The sequence below is a fragment of the Somniosus microcephalus genome, chromosome 9, assembly GCF_052327205.1.
Source record: "Somniosus microcephalus isolate GS21.2 chromosome 9, FLI_Smic_1.0, whole genome shotgun sequence".
Taxonomy (NCBI): Eukaryota; Metazoa; Chordata; class Chondrichthyes; order Squaliformes; family Somniosidae; genus Somniosus; species Somniosus microcephalus.
This window is the reverse complement of record NC_140995.1, coordinates 173,942,787-173,959,029: the sequence shown is the minus strand read 5'-3', so window position 1 is coordinate 173,959,029 and position 16,243 is coordinate 173,942,787. Positions and strand designations below refer to the sequence as shown.

Genomic DNA, 16,243 nt, shown 5'->3' with positions numbered 1-16,243 from the left:
CGGACGATGCTAGTACTGTACTTTCCAATTTTGGTCCCTAGTGTCATCATCAAGCACTCCCATGTCAGATTATAGTACAGTTACATGCAGAGTAAAGTGTCTTCTGTCTGACGTAACAAGATCTCTCACCTCTAACTTCAGAAGAATATCTCTAGATCACCAGTGTGTCAATTTCCATTTCCCACAACAAATACTCTTTGAATTAGATTGCCAGTTCTGTGCAGAATTAAAGGCAGTTTTGTGCTACTGAAAGAATTGCTGACATGTTATCAGTTCTTTTCCCAGGACAATCAACAGGTACAACAATCAATGTGGTAAAATCATTTTGGAACAATATTAAATGTTAAACACCTAACTTTCAGTTTGAAAAAGACAGATAGGGGCTGAGTGGTTAAATGCGTAACAGATGAAAGATGATTTCCAGTCAAAGAATCAAGGTGTTCCTATGCTGAATTCAATTAATGTTCATCTACAGAATACAACTACCATAGGAATGGACAGCATGGATTGGGAAGTAATTGGTTTCAGAAAAAAGCATGAAGGATGATTCTGGAATGTGCACTCTGATCACTTTTAGACGTTGATTGACCTGCTTAGTGCCGGGTTTGAAGTCCTGGTCTTCAAACACTCTCTTCCTCAGGCGAACGAAGACTGCACTGGCACACTGAAGGCGGTGCTGGACTGCATCATCGACGTCTGCCCTTGTTGACAGTAGGGTCCCGAGGTATGGAAAGTGGTCCACGTTGTCTAAGGCCTTGTTGTGGATTTTGATAATCGGGGGGTAGTACTGTGTGGCGGGGTAGGTTGGTATTGGACCTTTGTCTTACGGATGTTTAGTGTAAGGCCCATGCTCTCGTACGTTTCGGTGAAGGTGCTGAAGATGGTTTGGAGTTCGACCTCCGAGTGTGCTCAGACGCAAGCGGAGGGATTATGGAATGTCCTCCTCAGATTCGGCTGCCCTCAAAAGTTTGTCACCATCCTCCGCCTGCTTCACGACGACATGCAAGCCGTGATCCTGACCAATGGATCCACCATAGACCCAATTCACGTATGGACCGGGGTCAAGCAAGGCTGTGTCATCGCACCAACGCTCTTCTTGATCTTCCTTGCTGCAATGCTCCATCTTACCCTCAGTAAGCTCCCCGCTGGAGTGGAGCTAATCTACAGAACAAACGGGAAACTGTTCAACCTCCGTCGCCTCCAGTCCAGATCCAAGGTCGTCCCATCCTCTGTCATCGAATTACTCAGCCTAATATCCAAATATGGAATGACTCATCATACAAGTCACATACCTGGTTAATGTGGATGACAGCTGCTTACAACATTAATAGAATATATGGAGATATTCACACAAGAGTAGTCCTGACCTGATGAAGAATAGTTTGTGCATGAAAACTGGGAGAGGGGAATAGGTTCCAGAAAGAATGTCTTAACTAAAGTAGTCACAACAAGTTCATTTAATAATTAAATCATCTACATCCATATCAAATTAGGATAATTTGTGTTGGTTTTACTTACTTGTAATACTCAAAACTAGTTTTAAAATTAAAAGATGTAAACAGTACACCATGGGATTATACAAGTATTCCTTATGTATATTTTTGCAGTGTTTCAAAAAGGTGTGCAGCTGTCCAAACAAGTGTTCATCTACTCTGACCTGATGTGGTCTGAAAAAAAAACCTTTTAATTTGAACATTTTGCTGTCTCATTCCCATAATTTCCACAGAAATTTTGACACTATGATATCTGGTTCCTCATTTCATATATTTCCTTAATAGATATTTAACCATTCCGGACATATACTCTGTTACTGATTAATAAACATTCATATCCAATTCCATATTTTGTTCTGGCTTTTTTGAAGTCAGATGCTACAACATAAATGTACAATTATTGAATGCTATTACTTCAAAGTCAATCTTCCCTAATTAACCCTAAACCTATTAAACAAACAGGAGGTCCAAAGATGAGCAGTGACTGGCTATCTCTTCTGGCTAGCTCTACACCCCCTTATTATTCAGTCTGGAATGCTTTACATAAAATGGGATTAAATCATTAGAGGAAGATCTGTTACAATGATTACGCAATGTAATACATGTGTACGATTAATTTAGCAGTCTGAACAGCTATCAACCTTAAAATGCAATCAAATGGCAACAAAAAGGTATGTTTTGCAATTAAACAGTTCTTTGCTCACTCAATGCATTTCATTTTAACTTTTTTTAAAACAATTTCTTCACTGTACAAACATCTCTAGGTAAATGTACACTTCTTCACGGTATCTAAAATTTAAACAGCATAAAGCATGACTTGAAGTTAATATGAGCTACTACTTTAGCACTCATGTATAGATAATTTCCTCACAACGGACATTCATCCTCAAAATTAATTCTATTCTTAGGACAGAATCTTGCATATATTCCCATTCTACTGAAGAGCAGCTTTTGGTCTGTGTTCTGGATATTTTCTATCCCAGGTGCGACAAGTACATGATTTAATTCTAAAATACATATGTTTAGCAACGGTATGTTTAATTTATAAGAGAAAAGCAAGTGAAAACCTGAAACTAACCAAATTAGAAACAATACTCACCAGACTGTGAGGTCAGCGACTGCTGCGATAACAGCTGAGCACCCACAGTAGTTGGGAGCCTCAGCTTGGAGTGTGGCGACAGCAATGATGGTGCAGGAAGAGAGAGATTTGACCTGGCCTGTAATAGGAAAGGCAAATCAGAAAACAAAGCGCAATTTCCTGGGTTACTTACTGACGTGCATATACGGGTGGTCAGTAAATAACACCCCACACTAATTCGGATTATGTCCCCAGATTCATTTCTGCTTTTTGTAAAGTTATATGCATTAGCAATCACTTTGAAATCAAAAGATTTTACAGATGCAGTACAAATAATGTCCCGCTTTCCCGACTCGATCAAAAAACTTAAATTAGCTAATTTTTCACATGGCACAATAATGGCTACTTACTCATAATCCTTTCCTGGTAAAGAAAAGGTTGCTCAGGAAAAAAAAATTACACACAATCCTACAAAAAGTACAGATAATAGCCAAAGCTTTTAGGAGAGCAGCTATGCTAATTGATAAGATTTTTGCCACTAAGAAAGTATGAGTGGTAAAACTCCCAGACATCATTACAAAAAGAAAGGCACTTTCTTTAAAATAGTCATGTCTAAAGACAATCTATTGGATACACAGTCATTTTCATATCAGAGTAGATTCAGTCTAGAGAGTTATAGTAACCATGGAGAATTTTTGCATATGCTCCAAGAATAAAGGCCACTGTAATTGCTTCTTCCTTTCATCAAACATCATCCTAACTGAAGTTAGCAAAAGGTACATCCACAAACATAATTTATATCTTCTACACATTGCCAGGGGTAGGGATTAATACAGAATTTATCTTGAATTTGTTCCTTTCTGTTCAATTAAAAAGTAAATTTGACATTGCAGTTTTCTTTTGCAACAACTTGTATTTATATAGCGCCTTTAACGTAGTAAAACATCCCAAGGTGATTCACAGGAGTGTTATCAAACAAAATTTGACACCGAGCCACATAAGGAGATATTAGGGCAGATCAAAGAGGTAGGATTTAAGGAGCGTCTTAAAGGAAGAAAGAGCGGTAGAGAGGCGTAGAGGTTTAGGGAGGGAGTTCCCGAGCTTAGGGCCTAGGCAGCTGAAGGCACTGCTGCCAATGGTGGAGTGATTAAAATTGGGGACGCTTAAGAGGCCTTAATTGGAGAAGCGCAGATATCTCGGAGGGTTGGAGGAGATTCCAGAGATGAGGAGGGGCGTGGCCATGGAGGAACTTGAAAACAAGGATGAGAATTTTAAAATCGAGGTGTTGCTTAACCAGAAGCCAACGTAGGTCAGCGAGCACAGGGGTGAAGGGTGAACGGGACTTGATTTAAGTTAGGACACGGGCGGAAGAGTTTTGGATGACCTCAAGTTTACGGAGGGTAGAACATGGGAGGCCATCCAGAAGTGCATTGGAAAAGTCAAGTCTAGAGGTAACAAAGACATGGATGAGAGTTTTAACAGCAGATGAGCTAAGGCAGGGGCAGAGTCGGGTGATGTTCTGGAGGTGGAAATAAGCGGTCTTAGTCATGGTGCGGATATGTGGTCGGAAGCTCATCTTGGGGTCAAATATGACATCAAAAGTTGCGAACAGCCTGGTTCAGCCTCAAACAGTTGCCAGGGAGAGGGATGGAGTCGATGGCTAAGGGAACAGCATTTGTGGTGGAGACCGAAGACAATGGGGGAGAAATTGGGTGGAGCCGCAAACGGGGCGCGAAGCTTGCCTGGGCAGCAGCGATCGCCGGAAATTCAGCTTGAGCGCCCCAAGAGGGACACGGGGCGAGGCTCGAGGCGCTCTGCGTCCCTCTTAGGGCGCTGAAACTGAATATCGCAGCGCAACGTGCCGCAGCGCCACACGCTGCAGCACGGCGCGCTGCGGTACTGCAGGCCTTCCTCCCATTCTTAAGGGGGAGGGGCCTGCACCAGCGCGATGAGCGATCACGAGTGCCGGCAAAAGAGCCCGGCACTGAGGAGAAGTGCCGGGCTCTCGGAAAGCAGCTGGCAATGCCGCGGGGGGAGAACAGGAGGCCGGGGACGTAGGTGCTGGCAGGCGGCCGCCGGAAAAAATGGCCGCCCCGCACCTCCACCTTAATTTGCGCCACTGCCGCCACAGGTAGGCCCCGTGAACCGGGCGCGATTAGCGAGCGGCGCTACAGAGGCCGTCGCTGCCAAATATCGCGATCGGGGCGGTAGCGGGGCGCTGCGCACACCGATGACGTCATCGGTGGCGGCGCAGCGCAACAGGCTAACGCTGCCATTAGCGCCTCAGCTAAATATCGCAGGAGGCGTGGCCAGTGGCGCTAAAGCCACTGAGTGCCCTCTTTAGGCGCTAACTGGTGGCACAGCCCACCGAATTTCTCCCCCAGTGGCTTCGGTCGTCCCAATATTTAGTTGGATGAAATTTCTGCTCATCCAGTACTGGATGCCGGACAAGCAGTCTGACAATTTAGAGACAGTGGAGGGGTCGAAAGAGTTGGTGGTGGTGTTGAACTGGGTGGTCGCCAGTGTACATGTGGAAACTGATGCTGTGTTTTCGAATAAAGCCTACAAAATACAGGAAAAGTAACCACAATTTTGTAAATTCACTCAGATAGTGTGAATTGCATCAAAACAATCTTTTTGTCTTAGTATATGCCTTGATATAGGCTACATTTGTAATATGTGGGTTTTATACAATTTTACACAACACAAGTAGGAGAACATTCCAAATTTTAACCTGAGAGTGCAAGTCAAAAACTTAGTTAATTATTACTCAAGCTAAGGTATTATGCTAAGAGTGTTGGAATACTGAAGTTCAAATATATATCACACTAGTGGTGCACAAATATGGAAGTCCCATATGTATAACAGTTGTTTCCACAAGTGAATAAACATCCAGCTGTACTGGTAAGATCTTTTACTCTACACTGTGGGAGGTTGTGCATTAATATATTTTGGATCATGCTATACAGTGAAAACCAGACTGCGCTAATAAATTGTAGCTGGTGGGATTTTTTCTTTACTGGAGCGAAAATAAAAGTCACATTCTTAAACTGATAGGATTATTACCACTACACGGAATATCCATTTACATATTTTTTGTGTTTCAAGGCAGCAACATTAAGTTTCAAACAACAAAGGAAATTATTTTTGGACATGAAACAGGATTATTACCACTACACGGAATATCCATTTACATATTTTTTGTGTTTCAAGGCAGCAACATTAAGTTTCAAACAACAAAGGAAATTATTTTTGGACATGAAACGGGACTAAACAAGAGGCTGGCTAGAATGGAGTTGTTTTCTAATTCTTGTTACATATGGCAAAAAAGCACATAAACACACAATCAAGTTTACGGATATAACTAATTATGTCAACACCAGGTTACTGAATTATTAGATTAACCTATGAAATGAGTTACATAGACTTTAATGTTGAACCAACTACAGGAAACTCTCTTTTAACCGGCACCTAAATAACCAGAAATCTGTTAACCGGCAAAATTCAGGAGTAGGTTCAGCTAAGTTTTACTTCATATTAGTGGCCGTTCCTGGATCTGTGGCTGTGTAACTGGGGTTCGTGCACTTGTTGCTAAGCAACAGGGACGCTTGGTCTGTGGCCGGAGTTCCTGCACATGTTGCTAAGCAACAGGGTAGCCTGGATTTGTTGCTGTATACAGAGCTCTCGTACCTTTTAAACTATACCTCTCTGTAATCTGGACTTTTTGATAAACCGGCACCACGCCGGTCCCGTTGGCGCCGGATAATAAAGAGTTTCCTGGTACCATAATTTCCTGGAACACATCAATGATAATACCAGATTTCCAAGCACTGTAAAGGGTCAACACCTGTTACCAAAGACCATCTTTTATTACACCGGATGAGGGCTTTCTGTTCTCTCCACATACAGTCCAGATCTGGTATTTTTCATTATTTGGACCTCTTGCAACATGCAAGATTGCGTGCTACTTCCCAGTTTTTACCCGATGGCATACATTTATAGACTGAACAACGTATTATCACTCTGACCACAGACCTTGGCACTGGGACAACAAACTGTTCCCCCTTCTTAGCAGCTATGGATCAATTTATGCAAGAGAGATATGCTGTCACCAAAAAAAGTGTTCAACCATTTTCCACCTATTGCTTATATTAGTGTTTTAAATCAATGGACAGGATTCTATTTATTCTGCCCCACTGCATAACACAAACAGGGTGAGGAATAGACACAAAGGATGCAACACAAGATCTGCAAAAGGATTTAAGATTGGTTATGCAACTGAGCAGACACATGTCAACTGAAATATAACTTGGTGAATGGAACTGAATTATCACAGGGAGAATTAGACCAAAGAGTAATAAGTAGTAGGCACATCACCTTTAGTGCCCAGACTATGTGCCGCATTTCCTGGCCTGACTACAAGGGTGCAGAATGGAAGTAAGGCTCCTCTGCCCACTCCTTTTTTGGTGACAGCACTTTTTTTTGTTTATGGATAGTCTTATGGCCACTAAACAGAGGGGACAATTTATTGTCCCAGTGCCAAAGGCAGTATACTACAATCTCATCTTCTTCCCGGGCACTCAGCAGCCCTCTGGTCTGAATACTGACTTAAGCAACTTCAGAGCTTAGATGTCTCCCCCATATGCTCTGGTATTGGCCTGTTTGTTCTTCCTCCTCTAGTTGGGTTTGGCAGCCTCACTGCTTTGCCAGTACCTGTATTTCCTATTTTAATTTCAGGCCTGATCGTCAGGCTGGGTTTTCAATTTCTCGCCTTTTTCCTTGAATGTGCCTCTCACTGCCTTAGCTGTTCACACTCTCCCTGTTTATTTAGTGTCTTTAATTTTCTTATTACTTCCCTATTGTCTGAGATAACTTATATATCATCAGAATCTCCTGCTTTTCTTTTAAGCAGCTAACAGGTCAATTAACGGATACCACTCCGTGCTTTTATCACATTCTATTAAAATGCTCACTCATTTTCATTTTACAGTTTTGAGGAAGGCCCTGGCCCTCAACATTGGCTTGTCTGTTTTCGTCACATATGCGGACTCACCTATTGTGCCTTTCCAGCATTTGGGGATTTTGTTTCAGATTTCCAGTTTTTTGATTTAACTTAGTCATTTTCCTGTCTTTTACTCAGATGCACTTCATACTCTACTACTTTGTTAGAGGTTGGAGAAGGGGCAGTAGTTTGAAAAGAGAGGGGTCAAGGGTTCATAATACTAGTGGGTATATTATTCATACACCAGTCTCCTCCAACACCTCTCCTCTGTCACCCAGCTGGGTGGGACTACACTCGCCTGGTTCCATTCTTATCTATCCAGTCGTAGTCAGAGATTCACCTACAATGGCTTCTCTTCCCGTTCCCTCCTATTTCTCATCTACATGCTGCTCCTCAGCAACATCATCCAAAAACTCATCAGGTTCCACATGTATGCTGACGACACCCAGCTCTACCACACCACAACCACCTCTATCAACCATTCCACTGTCTTTAAATTATCAGACTTCTTGTCCAACATCCAGTACTGGATGAGCAGAAATTTCCTCCAACTAAATATTGGGAAGACCGAAGCCATTATCTTCAGTCACCGCCACAAATTCCATTCCCTAGCCACTGACTCCACCCTCTCTCTGGCAACTGTCTAAGGCTGAACCAGACTGCTCACAACCTTCGTGTTGTATTTGACCCTAAGATGAGCATCCGACCACATATCCACACCATCACTAAGACTGCCTACTTCCATCTCTGTAACATCGCCTGACTCCGCCCCTCAGCTCATCTGCTGCTGAAACCCTCATCCATGCCGTAGTTACCTCTAAACTTGACTATGCCAATGCACTCCTAGCCAACCGCCCATCTTCCACCCTCCATAAACTTAAGCTCACGCAAAACCAAGTTCGGTTCATATTGGCTCCCGGTGAAGCAACGCATTGATTTTAAAATTCTTATCCTTGTTTTCAAATCCTTCCATGGCCTCGCCCCTTCCTATCTCTAATCTCCTTCTACAACCTCAGAGGTATTTGTACTACTCCAAATCTGGCCTCTTGCGTATCCCCGATTTCAATCATTCCACCATTGACAGCCGTGCCTTCAGCTGCCAAGGCCCGAAGCTCTGGCATTCCCTCCGTAAACCTCTGGGCCTCTCTACCTCTCGTTCCTACTTTAAGACGATCCTTAAAATCTACCTCTTCTGCCCTAATATCTACTTATGTGGCTCGGTGTCAAATTTTATTTGATAACGCTCCTGTGAAGCACCTTGGGATGTTTTATTATGTTAAAGGCACTATATAAATGCAAGTTGGGGGTTGAATGTTGCAAGTAACATTCGTGCCACTCAAGTGCCAGGCAATGACCATCTCCAACAAGAGAGAGTCTAAACACAGCCCCCTGACATGCAACGGCATTACCTTTGCCGAATCCCCCACCATCAACATCCTGGGGATCACCATTGACCAGAAACTTACCTGGATCAGCCACATAAATACTGTGGCTACAAGAGAAGGTCAGAAGCTGGGTATTTTGAGGTGAATGACTCACTTCCTGACTCCCCAAACCCTTTCCACCAACTACAAGGCACAAATCAGGAGTGTGATGGAATACTCTCCACTTGCCTGGATGAGTGTAGTTTCAACAACACTCAAGATGCTCGACAGCATCCAGGACAAAGCAGCCCGCTTGACTGGCACCCCATCCACCATCTTAAACATTCACTCCTTCCACCGCGGCGCACTGTGGCTGCAGTGTGTACCATCTACAAGATGCACTGCAGCAACTCGCTAAGGTTTCGTCGGCAGCACTTCCCAAGCCTACGGCCTCCACCACCCTGAAGGACAAGGGCAGCAGGCACATGGGAACACGACCACCTCCAAGTTCCCCTCCAAGTCACACCATCCTGACTTGGAAATATATCACCATTCCTTCATAGTTGCTGGGTCAAAATCCTGGAACTCCCTCCCTAACAGCTCTGTGGGAGTACCTTCACCACACGGACTGCAGCGGTTCAAGAAGGCGGCTCACCACCACCTTCTCAAGGGCAACTAGGGATGGGCAATAAATGCTGCCCTTGCCAGCGACACCCACATCCCAGGAACGAATAAAATAAAATTGTTATTCAGCAGTACTAGGTAAGGAGGCATGAGGTGTTTATACTAAATTAAATATTCTCTTCTAAACCTTCAGGTTTTATGTTATGCAAGTTTCTCTTGGCACAGATTAAATAAAATGAAGCAATCATCATTTCCAAATATATTTTGGAGAAAGCAAATTGCATAATCGATCTTATATAAAATTCTGTGGTTGTGTAATAAAGGTAACTATCACCTGGACATTTTCACAGTTTGTTCATATCAATGCCATAACATAAGCCACAACAGAACAAAACTACTTTCAAGACAGATCCTGGATTGTGCAATAGTACAGATGTAGATTGTTTATATTAGACTAAAGGAACAAACATTCAAGAAGAATAGATGCCAAGTTCTATACAGAATGCTTTGCATTTCTTATTTATATAATGCAAATAATGTAAATGATATGGAGTTCCAGAAATGTAAAATTTCCATACTGAAGCAATTAAATTTGAAGTCTGACAGAAAAAAAACAAGATTACCACTTTTCTAAAAAAAAAATACAGATCACGTCTGTACCTCAACACATCAACTCCAAACATTTGACCTTCTAAAGCAGATACTAATTTGCATAAACTTGCAAGTCAAATTTTCTGTTATTCTTTACCTGTTATCAGAGCACAGCCTTCCACTATTAGTCTTCTTACAGTTGACATTCATTGCCTCAGGGCTATTCCCTTCCCTTCTCATTCAAATCATCCTTTTAATTATACTTCAGAAACTTTTATAGACTGCAATTCATATAGGCTCATAATGAAGAAAACCATTTCTCAGTAAACTATATCTAGAAACAAGTTGTCTATTGAACACCCAGTAACAGATTATATTTCATTGCACTGCTGAAACTCTATGCCAACCAAGGTAATTACACCACCCAAAGGATTCAATTCCCATTCACATATATTAACCCTATGAATATATGTATTTATCTATCTATATTTAAACTTTTTTTTACGAAGCTAAGATCTATCACCACACTTTATTTCCCTGCACTTCACACCACTGTCTTGAAAGCATTAGACCTGATTCTATGTGCCTGGTAACAGATGTCTAAGTGACTGTCTCTGTGAGAAAACATTTTCCCTGATGGTCGAGCTCTGACCTGGAACCTATGGGGACTGTAGAGATGAATTCACTACAAGGCTAGCACACTGCTACAGACTGATATTGAAACAACATACTAAAGCTGTCCCAACAAGCTACTGTAATAATTACCAAAACATTTTAACACTTTCCCCCTTCGCCACCCCCAAGGAGAAGGAATGCTTGGGTGGCTCCCAAATTGTCAGCTCACGACTGAATTTTTCTGGTTTGCAACTCCATCTGTGGTCATCCACTGCCATCCTTTGCCCTCCCTTTCCCCATTGCTTAATACCCCCAATCCTTATAGTAGGTATATTTTAGCTCAATCTATGTTAAAGCTATTTATACCACTGCTCACTCCTGACCGTGTTTGTTCTGTGTTCTTTTCATCAGCTGGGACTCTGCTCACATTAGATTTCTTGCACTCCTCGCCATCAGCACTACATTGCTCTGCTGGACTACGCTGTATGCCTGGGCTGCTGCAATTCTACTGTGCCACTCAGTCAATCCTCCATCTCCTGCTGTTGCCTACTGGACTTCTGCACTGTACTCCAGTGCACTCTGGTCTCTGATCTTTTACTCTGCTGCTGTTCTGGGACCTGGGCTAAAAACAACTTTCTCCTGGACCAAATCCATTTCTCTGCTGCCTTCAGGGCCTTACTATGACCTCCATCTTCGCTGGTGCTTTCTACTGAGCTTGTATTTTCTGCTGGAATGCCTCTATTTCACTAGATGGCCTGCTCCTGTGAGCTTAGCTTCTGGTCCTCTGCTGAGACTTTTCACTTTATGCAGATCCAACTCCTCCACCACCCTTCGCTGGATTGAGTTGAACAGGCTGCTCAAGCTCCTGCTCCACAACTGTTCCATGGATTAGGTACCTCATGTACACTGAACCCTTGGATTTACCCTCCACCCTCCCCTGGCTCCTTGGTCTTCACTGCTCTCTCTATGCTTGGGTTTCATTTGCACTGCTCCTTGCTCCTCTGCTGGTCCACCAGATTGGCTGGTGCATACTGCCAACACCTCTCAGGCTCTTCTCTCCTCTTTTTTCCATTAACTTGCAATTGCCACCTTTCATTTCTCCCACATGGGTACTTTGCCCCCTCCCTACCCCAACCCATCACAACTCCTATACTTAATTTAACCTTGTATAAGTCCACAGCTACCCTCTTGTGCCTCTCGTGGATTTGACATTAAACGGAGACCCTGTCTCACCCCTCAGGTGGAAGTAAAAATTACCAGGACACTATCTGGAAGAAAAGCAGGGGAGCTCTCCTCAGTGTCCTGGCTAATATTAATCCCTATGTGCAATTTGGTTGCCACATTTCCTACATTCCAACAGTGATTACACTTCAAAAGCACTTAATTGGTTCTAAAGTGCTTTGGAACGTCCGGAGGTCGAGAAAGGTGCTATATAAACACAAGTCTTTCTTTCTTTGTCTCAGCATTTTCTAAAGGATTCATCGAGGCACACGCCACTCCCTCCTTACGAGCTCATTACCAAATGCCCCATTCTCCTCACATGCTAGCCTTCTTGACCAGTGGGCCCACTGGAGGCAGGGACCTCCTTTCTGCCCCACTCACCAATGCCTACTTGAACACTGCCAGTGGATGAACAATCACCAGCCCTTTCTGCAATTCTCGCCAAAATGTCCGTTCACTCGCAATCAAGTCTCTTGTCACTCAAGACCTTATTGTGGATGATTGTATCGAAATCCTGACTTTGTCTGAAACTTGGCTCACAAACTGACTATATTTTCCGATACCTGTTCCTGCCCAAATTGTTGCAGTGGCGATGATGATCACGCCAAGTAAACCCTTGGTCTCTCCCATTACTGTTCTGACACCTTTTCCTTTTTTGAACACCTCATCCTGTTCCATAGATTATTGGTAGCTCTGGAAATGTGCAGAGACCTGAAATGGTAGATCTACACAGGACAATACCTCATTAGTAGGGGATAAGATGCTGATTTTTATTAAGTATGTAACTGAGGAGTACTTGCCACTGAAAATGGTGGTACGGTTATTGACAAAGCAGTTGGGCTTCAGATCCTGCTCTGAGGAAACCCTGCATCGATGTCCTGGGACTGAGATGATTGGCCTGCAACAACCACATCTGTCTTGCTTTGTGCCAGGTATGACTCCAACCACTGGAGAGTTTTCCCATGATCCCCATTGACTTCAGTTTTACTAGGGCACCTTGATGTCACATTCAGTTGAACGCTGCCTTGATGTCACTCTCACCTCAACTCTGGAATTCAGCTCGTGTCCATGTTTGGACTAAGGCTGTAATGAGGTCTGGGGCCAAGTGGTCCTGGCGGAACCCAAACTGAGAATTGGTGAGCAGGTTATTGGTGAATAAATGCTGCTTGATAGCACAGTTGACGACTCCATTCATCAATGTGCTGATGATTAAGGGTAGGCAGATATGGTTGGATTTGTCCTGCTTTTTGTGGACAGGACATATCTGGGCAATTTTCCACATTGTTGGGTAGATGACAGTGTTGTATCACAGAAACCCCACAGTGCAGATAGAGGCCATTCGGCCCATCGAGCCTGCACCGACCCATATCCCACCCGACCCCCGTAACCCCTACACCAACACATATCCCACTCTATCCCCGTAACCCCATGTATTTAATCCCCCTAACACTAAGGGTCAATTTATCATAGCCAATCAACCTAACCCACACATCTTTGGACTGTGGGAGGAAACCGGAGCACCCGGAGGAAACCTACTGGGACAGCTTAGCTAGGGGCGTGGTTAATTCTGGAGCACAGGTCTTCAGTACTACAGCTGGGATGGTGTCAAGGTCCATAGCCTTTGCTGTGTCCAGTGCATTCAGCTGTTTCTTGATGTAACATGGAGTGAATCGAATTAGCTAAAGACTGGCATCTGTGATGGTGGGGACCTCAGGAGGAGGCCGAGAAGGATCATCTACTCAACACTTCTGGTTGAAGATGGTTGCAAACACTTTAGCCTTGTTTTTTGCACTCACGTGTTGAGCTCCAGCAGCGTTGAGGATGGGGTTGTTCATGGAGCCTCCCCCTCCCATGAATTGCCTAATTGTCCACCACCATTCATGACTGGATGTGGCAGGGTTAATTGTGGGTCTTAGAGGTATACAAGATAGACTTAAAACTGAATGCCACTGGGTAATATGTACATCTTAGTGGTATGTGAAAAATGTTAGTCAAGAAGCATCATAATTTAACACATTATTATATGAAACAAAAGCTAAAGTTTGTATTTGGTGCATATGAAAAACTGTTCCAGCCGATATGGCGTAGATTTAGCCAAGTGAGAAATACAAAATGTTTTTACATTGCAGTCTGTTAAAACAGTTTCTAATGGTAGGTATAGACCTTATCATTCACAATTAAACGTTCAGTATTTTAACATCTTTGCAATCTGTAATTATCAGTACTTACACTGTTGAAGAAGTAACTGCCCATTGAACTAAAACTGGAATCCCACCATCTCATATCCAATGACATCATGGGAACCATACCTATTGAATACAATTAGAAAAGGGTGTGTTTAAAGAAGCCTGCTCTACCAAAGTACAACAAACTGTACAGCCAAGTATTCTTCAGGCTCCCCAGCCCAGCTTTTTCTTTAAAACTTTACACATAGCCAAGTAATCTCTTGACTTTACACATTACAACATTTTAACAAAATATTATAGTAAGTTACAAGATTACAGTAAGATACTGCAGATGCTGGAAATCTGAAATAACAACAGAAAATGCTGGAAACACTCAGCAGCCCAGGCAGCACCCGTGTAGAGAGAAACAGTTAACTTTTCAGGTCTAGGGTCCCAGACCTGAAACGTTAACTCTGTTTCTCTCTCCAAGGATGCTGCCTGGCCTGCTGAGTGTTTCCAGCATTTTCTGTTGTTATTTATTATAGTAGGTTGTCAGTTTTAATACTGTAATTACATACAATTACATAGAAATTACAACATGGAAACAGGCCATTTGGCCCAACCAGTCCATGTTGGAGTTCATTCTCCACACCTATTATTTATTACTGTTATACACAAAACAATTTTAAATAGAAATTTCAGGCACTATTTCTGTTCATCATCTTCCTTTCCAGAAAGTGCTGGAAATAACTAACAGGGTAGTCAGCATCTGTACATTTACATACCTGGTTGAACAAAGTAGTGGTCTATTTCTGAAGTGCTCTGCTGTACTGACTCCTACAATAAAAGAGATTCAGATCTCAATGTAAATAACTATTTTAAGATCAAGTAACTACACTTGTATCGGTTATCATTAACAGTGCTGCATCTAGCATGAGCCTACACACTTTAAAAAGTAAGGGAAACCATTTAGCCCATCTGACTCATCTTCCATAAATGCCTATGCCCCCAGCATCGTATCAGTCTGTTACGATTTGTTGCCATTTTATGAATAAAGGCGGGACAAGGCCTTGGAGGGAATTAAATACAAGAATAAGAATTTTAAAGTTGAGGCATTGAGGGACTTGAATCCTATGTAGGTTAATGTGGACGGGTGTGATGGTCAAGCAGGAGTTGGTAGGGCAATAAAGTTTTGGATGAGCTGACATTTATGGAAGTTGGAAGATAGGAGGCCAACGAGAAGATGATTAGAGTAACTGAGTCTGAAGTGACAAAGACATGAATGATGAATGGTTTCAATGGCAGATAAGCGGAGGTAGGCAGGTGACTTTACAGAGGTGGAAGTAGGCAGTCTTTGTGATGAAGAGGATACGAGTTCAAATGTTAGAATCCAATAAATGGGCCCTCAAGTCCAAATACCAGCCTTGGCCAAAATCTGAAATAGCTATTTCTTGGCCAGGTTCCTAGAAGGGAAGCTGGTTACCTGAAATGGAGCAGTTTGGACAGTGGCAGTGAAGTCATAGCATGGTTACAGCACAGGAGGCCATTCGGCCCATCAAGCCTGTGCCGGTTCTCTGCAAGAGCACTTCAGCTAGTCCCATTCCCCCGCCCTTTCCCTGTAGCCCTGCAAATTATTTTCCTTCAAGTACTTATCCAATTCCCTTTTGAAAGCCACGACTGAATTCGCCTCCACCACCCTTTCAGGCAGCGCATTCCAGATCCTAACCACTCACTGCGTAAAAAAGTTTTTCCTCATGTCGTCTTTGGTTTTTCTGCCAATCACCTTAAATCTGTGTCCTCTGGTTCGCAACCCTTCCACCAATGGGAACCGTTTCCCTCTATCTACTCTGTCTAGGCCTCTTGTGATTTCGAACACCTCTTATCAAATCTCCTCAACCATCTCTGCTCTAAGGAGAACAACCCCAGCTTCTCCAGTCTATCCACATAACTGAAGTCTGTACTTCACACCGTCATGCTGACAGAGTGGCTGCAGGAAAGTAAAAATTATATTTTTATATATAATTAGGTACACAAAGGAGTTAAAAATCTCAACACAACATTCTGGCACGAAATCCCCACTTTTGCAGCAC

General features: G+C 43.0%; 1 protein-coding gene across 6 annotated transcripts in view; it reads right to left on the bottom strand.

Moving 5' to 3' along the window:
• ahi1 (Abelson helper integration site 1) overlaps positions 1 to 16,243 on the bottom strand; it is a 328,929-nt gene that overhangs the window by 152,587 nt on the left and 160,099 nt on the right. For all 6 annotated transcript variants that reach the window (XR_015079575.1, XM_085997550.1, XM_085997549.1 and 3 more), the window contains 3 exons: positions 14,939 to 14,990; positions 14,218 to 14,297; positions 2,593 to 2,710 (listed from right to left, as the gene is read on the bottom strand). Coding sequence is in view for 5 of the 6 variants with exons in the window: in XM_085997550.1 (XP_085853676.1) it covers positions 2,593 to 2,710; positions 14,218 to 14,297; positions 14,939 to 14,990 (250 nt within the window). In the remaining variant the exon portion in view is untranslated. The remainder of the gene's footprint in view (positions 1 to 2,592; positions 2,711 to 14,217; positions 14,298 to 14,938; positions 14,991 to 16,243) is intronic.